At 43.1% G+C, this 12,808-nt stretch overlaps 1 protein-coding gene across 1 annotated transcript in view; it reads left to right on the top strand.

Annotated features, from left to right (window-relative positions):
* The window catches only part of LAMTOR3 (late endosomal/lysosomal adaptor, MAPK and MTOR activator 3), a 354,081-nt gene that overhangs the window by 284,169 nt on the left and 57,104 nt on the right, over positions 1-12,808 (top strand). The window contains exon 5 of the mRNA XM_044061131.1: positions 399-532. Coding sequence (XP_043917066.1) covers positions 399-532 — 134 coding nt within the window. The remainder of the gene's footprint in view (positions 1-398; positions 533-12,808) is intronic.

The raw sequence follows: 12,808 nt of genomic DNA, 5'->3' as shown, positions 1-12,808 counted from the left end.
CTGAAAATGAGCTCAGGCTGCACTGTTGTTCCTATGGTGGAATTAAGCAGGCAGCTTTTCCTGAGCTGCTGCGGAGTGAATGAGTTAATTGGGTGTGTGTTAACGTTTCTAAGTCTTTACTAACTGTGGCTTCCTAAGCAGGTAATAGAAATGATAAACTATGGTTAGTATCAATTGCCCCTTCTCATGCATCTTCCCTTTGACTTGCAGGTAGCAAGAGTTGTGAACAGTATTCTGCAAACCTCTGATCTAGCAGTTTCTTTTTGTCTGGTAGTTTCAGTTAGGCTGTGTTTTGTGAATTGTTATACACTTTTCATACATTCTGTAGTTTAACACCAAGGCATAGACAATGCCACATGTGCATTCACTTCTAAATTTTGCATTTGTTTCTTTCCTAGTGGCAAATGATAATGCCCCTGAATATGCATTGAGACCTGGATTCTTGTCCACATTTGCCCTTGCTACAGATCAGGGCAGCAAGTTGGGACTGTCCAAAAATAAAAGCATAATCTGTTACTACAATACTTACCAGGTAAGTGATTCATGGTAACATTGCCTTCGCTATGTTTATAGCAGTGCATTTGCAAACAATGTAGCAACATCAGTCTTTTATTGAATGAACTGTACATTTTCTTTTTCATGGATATTACTGAATGTAGAACAAGAATGCTGTTTCCTACTGACTGATGACATGAGATTTTTTTTCATAGTTGTTACAGCTCAATCCTTCATGGTAGCAGAAAACATAAACTTGGCAATACAGACTTAGAACATATTTATAGATGTGCAAGTACCCTCATCTGAAAATTAATGAAATAACCAAGTACATGAACTAATGAAAGGTACAAGCCATTGGTCACTACCCCTGCTGAAGCACTGAAAACTGCACAGCACGGAACTTCCTTTAGAAGTGTATAGCTAGATAGACAGAGTTTTGCTAAAATCTTTGCACATGTAAGTAATGCTGTATTTATGTGGTTCTTCCCCGTCTTCTTCTTGAAGCTGTAATTTCAGTGATTCTTAAACTTGGTAAAAAAAAAAAACTCTGATCCATTCTCTTATAGACCAGTTTCTGTACTGTATAGCAACTATAAGTTGTTTATAGCTATATTATCAAGTAGTTTCATAGGTCCATAGGTGTGTACTAGGCGAACAGCCCTGGAGCCTTTACAAGGCTAGCCCATAGGATTACCCTGACATCGTGCCACCCAACTTTAGTTCCTAGTGCCTCTGTCGAGTAGAGCCACTGGAGTGATCCCCGGGTTGAATTTTCTATTTCCCGTCCACTCATCAAGATTTCTCTTGAAGAGGACTAGAGAGGTGCTCTGCTTGACATGTATGGGAAGTCTTTTCCATAGCATGGGCAGTCTCTGGGTTATGAACCTGTCCTCCCTGTGATTTGTGGTAATGAGGCTGAGGTCTCTGGAGCATGTGGTGTGGAGGGATTGGGATTTCTTTAGATGTAGCATTTCTAACAGAGCTGGGTAAGACATGGCTTTGCAAGTCAAGCAGAGATCGCCTCTAAGTAGGCGATATGAGACAGAGAATAGTTTTTTGAGTCTGTCCATATAGGACAAGTGTTTAAGGCCTAGGATCTTCTTTGTGAGGTACTTATGCAGCCTCTCCGTTGCTGGTGTCTAGTGAGGCATGTCAAATGGGGTATTGTGCTCGATGATTGGCCTAATGAGGGAAGAGTAGAGGGAGACAATGACCTCTTTCTTCCTTAGTAAAGAGATGTGCCACATAGGACTTTCTGACCACAGTGGCAATGTGGTGGTCAAAATAGAGGTTGCTGTCATCCTGTGTTCCCAGATCTCTTATAACTCCTTCTGTGTTCAGTGGACTACCATCAGTGCGGTAATTCACGGGAAATGGGTTTTTCCCAAAGGGGATGAAGACATTTGTTTTGGCATTGAGCTTAAGGCCATGGTTCTGACACCAGTCGTTGGTCTCATTGAGGCCTTTCTGTAGGATGTCAACATCACTTGGGGAGTTAGTAATAGCTCACAACTTGCAATAATCTGTGAACGTTGTCAGCCAGAGTCCCTTCATGTTGGCCTGGACTTCAGAGAAGTAGATACCAAATGGGAGAGGACCCAGGACCGAACCCTGTGGGACTCCACTCGTGACTTATCGGCAGTCTGACTTGGAGTTGGCTACTTTTGCACTTTGGGTTCTACCTGTGAGCCAGTTTGCAACCCACTTAGTGATATAGGGGTTGATGCCTAGCTTAGTAAGTTTTTCTATGATTCCTGAGTGGGAAATGGTATCAAAGGCCATGGCCAGATCAAGATAGGCTGTATGAACCACCTTACCTTCATCCACAGCTCTGGTGACTGACTCAAAGAATTCAACCAAGTTGAGCAGGCATGATCTACCCTTCACAAAACCAAACTGTGTGGGATCTGGAGTTTGGAGATTCCCTATATCCTTGATGTTCATCGTGCATACAGCTGCAGTAATAACATATGGGTTCTCTGCTGTCAGGCGGTCCCTCGGTCGGCCGAATTCCAAAGTCTAGGTCCGACGTCGGTTGTTGTCGCTTCCTTTCCTGACATCAGCGATGCAGGAGTATATAAGACACAGCCGATGCCATTTTCTTCAGTCTTTTTTGCTGCACGGTGCCCGAAGCAGAAGCAGTTCGCAAGTGCCGGTTTGGCAGCTTCTGAATTTACGAAAAATTTGGAAACTGAAGTCTTCATTAAAGCTAAGTACTCTGTTGGGGAAACTTTTCTTGCCTCAGACCGATGTCAGAAAAAGTTAACAATTGTATTTCTTGTGGGAAGCAAATACCGCATAAGGATTTCCATTCCCTTTGCATACCTTGTTTAGGCCCAGACCACGACGTCTCGGGCTGTCGCTTTTGTGCTACTTCCAATAAACGCACTATCAAGCGTCGGGCGGAGTTCACCCAACATTTATTTGGTAAAGCATTTGATTATAAAATGTCGTCAGAGACTCCAATTACAGTTTTGTCCAAAAAACGCAAGGACAAGGACCGACACGCGAGGTCCGCGGTCTCCACCGACACCACACCAAAACCGGCTACACATGGTCCGGTTCTCAGCGAGACGCCTATGCAGTCCCTGACTACCGACGACACTTCTTTGGCGGGGTCTTCTGTACCCGAGACCGCAGGTACTTCGGCCCATACCCAGACTACAACCACCGAAGCCACTGTGAGCATTGAGTCTCCTAATGTGGACAGGTCCACTTTCACCCTTGGTGTCTTTAGACCCTCATCTTCTTTTTCCATTAAGGCCTTTACTAAATCCAAAGCAGCCAGGCATCCCAAGAGGCCTGTTACACAGGGCCCATCCACAGGCTCCATGCCTAAAAAACAGATGCTTAAAATGGCCGAGGATTTAATTACTCTTATCAGGGGTTCCCAACCCCCTCCTGACAAGAGGCCCAGAGTGGAGGAAGATTCTCCCTCTTCTGATCAGGGCTCCATTATTTCAGAACACTCTGATGTAGAGGAACACTCTTACTCCCCTTTTGAAGATTCTGATGCAGAGCAATCCATTCCTTCTGTATCTCCTCCTGAGGATTATTCTTTTGGGGAAACCTTGCACACTTTGAGGGAACACTTCCATTGGGAAGGCCAAGACTTTTCTGATGCCAAGAAAAGACTGAGGGAATTTCTTTTGTTGCCTCAACACAGACCTCTGGCGATACCTCCTGTCTTGGATGTACTTGATGTTGTTTAGTCGGAGGCTTGCCTTAACCCGGATTCTCTGCCTCCTGCCCCAGTCAAGCCTGATAGGTACTACAGAGTTCCTAACTCTCACCAATTTCTTTTCAAAAGCCATAATGCTGACCTTGAAACCATTTCTCAAGGTCCCAAGGAAATGAAGGCCTCTACTGCTAAGAATCCACTACCTTCCGAAAAAGAGTCAAGATCCTTAGAAAGGTGGGGAAAAAAGGTATATACCTCGGCCACCCTAGCCATGAGGGCATTAAATTGTCAGTTTCATATGCTTAAATATCAGCAGTTTCTGTTATCACAATTAAGAAATAAAATGTCTCAACCTGAACAACCAGATTTGAATGATTTGCAGGATATGATGCATAGAGCAGAACAAGTGGGTAAACACACTTTACAATGTGGTTATGATGCTCTAGAGGCCTCAAGTAGAGCTGCTGTTACAGGATCAGTCATTCGTAGGCATGCATGGCTTAGGGAACAAATCTTGCCTGATCATGTGAAAGCTAAATTACTAGATGCTCCTTTACAAAAGGATGTGCTATTTGGTACTAATGCTGAGGAGATACTACGGAAAATGGTAGAAAAAGCCAAATCTATGCAAACTGTCAAAGCTTTTCTACAGGTTCAACCACCATGTTTTAGCAGAAATTGGCCTTCTAAAAACTGGTCCTTTCCAGCCACGGACAGGCCCCAAACAGGTAGATATAGGCGCACAAGGGGCAGAGGGCAATCACAAGGATCATATAGAGGCAGGCAATGGCAAACTCCAGCACCAAGTGGTGGCGAAAACAATGCACAGCAATACAGGAAAGAAACCCAATGACTTCCTCCTTTCCATGTCAAGCAAGTCTCAGCTGGCAGCACCCTTGAGAGGAGAGCTGGCATTATTTACAAGAAATTGGCATATGGTCACAACAGACAAATGGATCCTGGACGTTATAAACAGAGGCTACAGATTTCATTTTCACACTCTCCCAAAAATGAGAGGCATGTCAAACCTGCCACACAGTCAAAGGGCAGAGGCACTACTACAGATTTCAAAGCTCATAGACATGAAAGCTATTCAAGAGGTGCCTACTCACGAACAAGGTCAAGGTTTTTATTCCAGGCTATTTCTGGTACCAAGGAAAGGAACCGACTGGAGACCCATTTTGGACTTATCCATCCTAAACACATTCTTACTCGTACCAATATTCAAGATGCTCACATTACAGCAGCTTCTTCCCATGCTGGGCAAGGGGTTTTGGCTGGTAACATTGGACCTCAAGGAGGCATACCTGCATGTCCCTATCGGACAAAGCTGCAGAAGATACCTCAGATTTCTTGCAGGTTCAATCCACTATCAATTCTCTGCATTGCCCTTTGGCTTATCTACTGCACCCAGAGTATTCACGAAATGCCTGGCATCAGTAATTGCCTACTGCAGACTTCAAGGGATACAAATTTACCCTTATTTGGATGACTGCCTGATCCAAGTGGACAGCAAGCGCGTACTTCTGGAACATCTGGCTTATGCAACACAGTTACTGAATGCTCTGGGATACACAATCAACAAAGAGAAATCCAGGCTAACACCAGCTCAGAAAATAACTTTCCTGGGTGCCAACTTGGACACAAACACCCAGATGGCCTATCTTACGCCAGAAAAGCAGAAGCAACTAACTCAGTACCTCAAAATGCTAGCAAATTGTACCAGGCTTACTGCAAGGAAAATCCTGCAGGCTCTGGGCTTCATGGCATCTTGCATTCATTTAATCCCATGTGCAAAGTTGCATATGAGGAAACTTCAGTGGTACCAAAAAAATCTATGGTCTCAACACAGCCACAGTTTGGAAACAATAATACCAATAATTCCATGTTTGCAAAAGGAATTTCTATGTTGGGCTCAACCATGTCAAACAAACACAGGTCTTCCATTCTGCAAGCCTCAAGCAAATCAAGTTATCACAACAGACGCCTCAGATTACGCCTGGGGGGCGCACATGACAGACAGGTACATTCAGGGCAAATGGTCCCAAAAGGAAAAGCACCTTCACATCAATCAAAAAGAAATGCTAGCAGTGATAAATGCAATTACAACTTTCAAGGACCTCCTGCATCCAGGACAATTATTAAGAACAGACAACACCACAGTTATGTGGTACATAAACAAACAAGGAGGAACACATTCATACCCCCTGTGCAGACTAGCCATGACACTTTGGAACTTGGCTCTGGAATGGCAAATCGAACTTCAAGCACAGTACTTGCCAGGTTTGGAAAACACGCTGGCAGACAATCTAAGCAGAAATATGACAGATCCACACGAATGGAAGTTGCATCCTCAAGTGTTTACAAAGATAATCCAAGCGTGGGGGAGACCAGACATAGATCTCTTCGCCTCCCACAGGAATCATCAATTGGAAAAGTTTTGTTCAAGGACCTTTCATCCAAAGGCCTGGAGAGTGGATGCCCTTTCATTCAGTTGGACAGCATGGACAGTTTACGCTTTCCCACCTCTGCCTCTTCTGCCCAAGGTGCTCTTGAAAGCAAGAGCAGACAGACCAAAGATGATACTGATTGCTCCAGACTGGCCAAGACAACACTGGTACCCACTCCTGAGGAGCCTAACACATACTCCTCCCTGTTCCCTACCTCTAATGCCTCTTCTGCTGACTCAGCACAACTACAAAACTCTTCACAGTCAGCTGAAAACACTCAATCTCGCTGCATGGAAAATTCCTTAACACCTCAACAGACCTTACTCTCCAAAGAGGTACAGGATGTCATTTTGGAGGCCAGAAGGCCATCTACTAGAAAGGCTTACTCGGCAAAATGGAAACGGTTTTGCTCTTGGAATGAGAAAAAAGGCCAGGACCCTACAAAACTAAATGTGCCTCAGGTATTACAGTATCTAGCTGAGCTGCTGAACAGTGGACTCTCATTTTCCTCCATAAAAATCCATGCCTCAGCCATTTCTGCAGAATTCAACACGGATCCACCCTTATTCTCTCACCCACTCTTAAGACAGTTCCTCAGAGGGGCTAAGAATATAAGACCACCAAGGAAACAACCAGTGCCAGCCTGGGATCTTAATTATATTCTAGAAAAATTAACATTGCCTCCCTTTGAACCAGCTGCCTCAACCAATTTGCAACATTTGTCCTGGAAAACAGCCTTCCTTCTGGCCATTACCTCAGCTCGTAGGGTTTCGGAACTACAAGCCCTCATGGCTGTGCAGCCCTTTCTCATTTTCCATCAGGACAGGGTTTCCCTTCGAACCAACCCATCATTTATGCCTAAAGTGGTATCCAGGGTAGCTTTAAATCAAGCCATACACTTGCCTACCTTTTACCCCAATCCTCAAAACAAAGGGGAAAGGCTGCTACACTCTTTAGACATCCATAGACAGCTACGTTATTACTTGCACAGAACAAAGCCTTTTAGGAAATCACAACAACTTTTTGTGTCCTATGCTGTAGGAGCTCAAGGGAAGCCAGTGACCAAACAGACAATTTCAAAATGGATAGGCCACTGCATACGGTTTTGTTACTCCTATCATGGAAAATCTGTCCCTACAGGCATCAGATCCCATTCCACCAGGGCCACAGCTACCTCTACAGCCTTCCTCAGAGGAGTTCCTACCAAAGATATTTTGGAGGCAGCCACTTGGAGTTCAGTGCATACCTTCACAAGACACTACCACCTGCCTTTATATTCCAAAACTAGAGCAGGCTTTGCTACTGCTGTGTTGCCAGTTCTACCTAGTGCCTACCACCCTGTGCGTAGCTTTGGGATTCTACCCATATGTTATTACTGCAGCTGTATGCACGATGAACATAGTACAGTTTTGTACCTACCATAAATGTAGATGTTAGAGTGCTAATACAGCTGCAGTACAGATTTCCCTCCCTCCTTCCCCTCTTGGTAAAGGCTTAGGACCTAACCTCTCTTCATACAACCTGTTTGGGTTATCCTTCTATGGTATATTTGCTTGCAACTACTGTTTTTTGATTACATTGCATTGCATGTATATAAATATAATTTATGTATTGCCTTCCTACTGGGGGCACCTGACATCTGGGGCAAGAAAGACTGAAGAAAATGGCGTCGGCTGTGTCTTATATACTCTTGCCTCGCTGACATCAGGAAAGGAAGCGACAACAACCGACGCCGGACCTAGACTTTGGAATTCGGCCGACCGAGGGACTGCCTGACAGCAGAGAACCCATATGTTATTACTGCAGCTGTATTAGCACTCGAACATCTACATTTATGGTAGATACAAAACTGTACTTTTATTACTATTACTATTACTTTTATTAGGTCCATGATGATGTATTCCATAGCTTTGGATATCAGACTTGTCAGGCTAATGGGGACGATAGTTCCTGGGGTCTGTAGTCACTCCTCCTTTCTGGAGAGGGATGACTGTAGCAGTGCACCATCCAGTAGGGACAAAGCCTGAGGTGAGGCTGTAATTGAACAGCGCACACAGGTGAGGTACCAGTTCACTCTGTAGTTCATGTAGAACACAGCCAGGGTTTACTGTCAGGTCCCATAGAAGCTGTATTCTTGGCCTTGGACAGTGCTGTTTTAAACTGTGCAGCAGTAGTACTGGGTGCCTGGCAATCTACTGGTGTTGTGATTGGTCCTTTTGGGGGGGGTCCAGTTAGCACTGAATCTGTCTGCCAGTATATTTGCAATATCTTTTGGCCCGGTATAGGAGGTACCATTGTGCAGTAGCTCAGAGCAAATATGGGTATTGCCATGGAGATTCTTTACATAACTATAGAAGGCCTTGTGGTTGTTTTTACTATCTGCTACAATTCTGTTTACATAGCTAGCTTTAGAGGATTTGATGAGTGATCTCAACCTTTTGTTTGAGGCTGGTAAGGGAGTTTTTCCATTCTTGGGACTTCACCTTATTCCGCATCAGTTTCCTCCTTCTGTTGTAGAGTTTATTTATGGCAGGGGACCACCAGAATTGGCTTCCTCTTTTTCGAGGAGAGCATCTTAGTTGTATTGGGTATGGCGAGATCCATGCATTTGTGCACGTGTTCGTAGAGTGCATAGGTGTATGATTTGGTGGTCATGGAACTATTCTCCATTTGCATGGGTGCCGTGAAGTTAGCCACCTCTGTTTTTAGGAGCCCAAAGTTAGCTTTAGAGAAGTTTTTCATGGTGGTTACCTTTGTTGGGGAGGGGTGGGAGGGATGTGGATTTCCAAGGTGATTAGCTTGTGATCAGATCTAACCAGGGAGGAGTTGACTATTGGTGTAGAGCAACGGTCGCCCATGTTAGTAATGACCAGGTCAAGGATGTTGCTACCTCTAGTGGGGGTAAGAATGAGCTGGTCCAGGGCATTGTAATTAATGAATTCCAGAAAGCGTTGGGCAAGTGTATTGGTACATGAGTAGTTTTCCCAGTTAATGGAGTGGTAGTTGAAGTCACCCAGTATGAGAGTGTTAGGTTGGACCCTAATATTCTCCAGGGTGCTTAGGAATGTGGAGTGTGAATCCTGAACAAAAATATGGGCAAACCACCATAGAGAAACAAAACAAATAGTAAAACTTTACTCCAACAAACAGTCAAATTCAATCGTTTGTTGGAATAAGGTTTTATTTTATTCATTTGATTTGTTTCTCTATGGTGGTTCGCCCATATTTTTTATTCAAGTTTGCTTCAAGTGTTTTTTTCCTTTAGTGGTGTCTACCTGATGTCTTTGTTTTATTTGGAGTGTGAATCTTGGGACATGGTTGGGGACCTATAGCAGGATACGACCTGAATCGCTGTCTTACCCAATGTTCCTTGCTATCCAAACCAGAGTAAAATGGCTGGGCCGTGCTGATTGTTGTAAATGGATGCATCATCTAGCATGAAAAATGCAGGTCATGCACACACACATCACTCACATGTATGGAAAACTCTTTTGAGATTTTCTGTGACCAGTGTTGCACATGTTGTCAATGAATCAAGCAGAGTAAAATGCTGAGATAGACAATTGCTCTTTAAGGAGGTAATGAGACTCAATGACATTCAGTGGAAGTAATTAATAATGTTATGTGTAATGTCACCTAAATTAATGAAATGCTTGTGTAGGGAATGAGCAATGCAGAATCTCAACAACTACCAAGTTTCTTATATATGCAGCTTGAAATGCTTTTAGCATGGCAGGGCTCTGTCCAGTGTTTGTAAGCTCCCAATCATATGCAAATGCCTGAAGTCTGTTTTTTTCTCTGTGTACCATTATATAAAATGCTAGTAGTACTGTTCTCACAGTGTACACGGGCGATACAAGAATATTAATATACAGAATGTTGCAACTCTGCCGCAGCATTTGTGCTGTTTTTGGGATCCATATACATCTTTACAGTATAGCTAGCTACATGCAGTAAAAGGTTTATACTTCCTAAATGTTTTGCTGATGTTCATGATGTACTTCTACGTATATGTATATCTTGGAGATGTGACCTCATTATGCTGTTCCCCAAACATGTCCCACATTAGGTAGTCGGCTGTAGCAGGATAGCTTTATAGTGACAGACAATGAGGTATTCTTCAAAATCCCTACACTTACATGACATGGCAGTAGTTGGGAAGAAGGGAGGAGTGTGACCAGCATGAGCAACTGTGTGATGAAATTTGTGGAGTGAATGTGGTTGGAAGCTCGGTCTGCTGTCACTATGTCACAGGCATGCTGAACTGTGCATGGTGGTGAGCTGTTGACAGAGAGGTAGGTAGGGGTGCACCTAGTAATGGACCCAGTGGTGGACCCATCACCACTAGCTCCACTAAGTGTGACAGAAAGTTGTTTCACATGGTAGGCATGGCTGCAGCTACAGAATTCCTGGTAGTGAAACGGACATTGATACCTTCCCCAGCAGGTATGTGTTAAATGCTTACAGTTTACATTGTTATGGCTGCACTGTTTTGGCATAGTTGTATTTTGGCATGTATCCTTATACATTATTGTTATTGTTATATCACAGGACTAAACATGTCTGCCAAAACTGCTAATGATGCCAGGGCAGATGTGGTACACATGACTGCTGTGTGTCATTTGTTTCTGTACCACTTATTTTTATTTTTAAGAATTGCCACATACCTTACTTATGTTTAGGCCCTTCTGGGGTGGTACCGAGATCCAGGGCTACCTTATAGAATAAGCAGCTGTATGATATGCACACCCTGTATTGTTAGGCATAAAGATCTTGACTGTTCCATGGTCTTTACTTGTAGATATGGTTGATAGTACAGTGCATCAAGTTAAAGTTTTAAATACAGCTGCGCTACAGGATGACTGCACTTATACTGGCACCCAAAAAAGTGGACATGTTTCCTTCACAGTGGAAGCAAGTGGACAAGTCTCCATCCAGTTCATGGCACCTGGCACACACAATATGGTGGGTGAAGGAACACAAATGCTAATCTGCCACTTAGACATTCTAGTCCTGATGGCATTGGGCAGTATTATCCAGCCCTATGGGTCATAGATCACCCTGGTTAAGGCTTTTCTGTGACCTGCTAAGCTCCCCTGAGCTGGTTAGAATAATGTCTGCATTTTCTTTTGAGCTAAGCATTATCCCATAATTCATAGCCTTAAGATGAAAAAACAGAAGTTTAGTGTGATTTTGTGGTGGGGAGGCAAACATTGGGCAACAGTAACAGAACACTGATATACAGAGAAAAGCAGAATGTAAGAAAATACCATTGTTGTCAGTGGATCTTGATGCAGAGAAAGCATTTGACAGAGTAAGCTGGGACTTTATGAGCAGGGAAATGGAAGCATTTGCATCTCCTGAAAAAGTTATAATTTTGATTAGGAGGATATATGAGGGATTGGATGTGAAAATTAAGTGGGTGGGGCCCTCTTTGATAATTTCTGCTTGAGTAGAGGAGCCAGGCAGGGTTGTCCTCTTTCCCCTTTGTTATTTGCATTATATTGAGAATCATTGGCAAAGAACATGAGGAACTCAGAAATTCAAGGATATAATTGGTATGGTTGTCAAGAAAAGCTGGCTGTTTTTACAGATGATATTTTATACCTGACAAAACCAGAAAGACACCTTACAGTGTTGTGGAACATTTTGAGACAGTATCATATCTTTTCGGGATACAAAATTAATGAGGCTAAAACAAAGACAACAGCGGGAATTTATGTAGCCACATATGAATTGGTTCAGCAATGTCCATAGCTATAGGACATGATAAAATGAAGTATTTAGGAGTATGGATTAAAAATGATTCTGGTGTGCAGCTAAGGATATGTGGGAAGAGACTAAACAAAAGGTAGTACAAAAAAACTAAGAAAATTGAAGCTTTGTTGTATGGATAGTAAGATGCAAGCAGTTAAAATATTTTAGTCCCAGTAGCGTTGTCTACTCACAGTAGGACATTGTCCTGTTCGATTCTCAGCTAGAGCGTCTTCTGTGTGGAGACATGCGTGAATGGACATACCTTCGTTGAAGGTTGTGAGTCAGGGCTGGCAACTCGGCACATAAAAATCTAGTGCCAATCATTAGTGGACCGGCGTTCCGCTGTGGCGACCCCTAACCAGGAAAAGCCGAAAGACAGTCACAGTCAGTCTTCTAGCAGCCTGGTGTGGGTTATTAATGCAGGCAGCAAGTTAAAACCAAATTCTAGCATTTGGCTGTGTAGTGGGTGCTTCTGCTTTAAAGGAAGTGCTGTACTAGAACTGCAGTTGATGAGTTTTACAGGTAAGTTTAAAATCAGATATTATAGCAGCATTCCATTCATTTTGTGTAAAGTAATTTTCCACACTTACCATAGCAAATGTAAACAATCAACCCTTAGTAATGGGAGTAATCTCTTTACTATATGCCATTATCAGATTTTACAGTGCTTGATGCAAATAGTATGCAATTTTTGCAATTAATTTAATTAGTAAGCACAGTCTCGTGAATATTTTCAGGAAGTGGAAAACTCTTGACATGAAATCATGAAAGAGTGTACCCACAATGCTGCACTTCTTATGTTTGTAGATAATCTACTATTTTTCCATGCTATATGCAGCAACCAAGGAGTCTTTCATCCCAGTAAGTCAATTTATCAGCTGTTTCTCACAGGTGGAACATTCATGCTTGAAAATGAACACAT

This window comes from Protopterus annectens, chromosome 2.part0 (genome assembly GCF_019279795.1).
Source record: "Protopterus annectens isolate FY-2018-M chromosome 2.part0, PAN1.0, whole genome shotgun sequence".
In the NCBI taxonomy this organism is placed as follows: Eukaryota; Metazoa; Chordata; order Ceratodontiformes; family Protopteridae; genus Protopterus; species Protopterus annectens.
The sequence above is the reverse complement of the archived record's forward strand: the minus strand, read 5'-3'. Positions and strand labels throughout refer to the sequence as shown.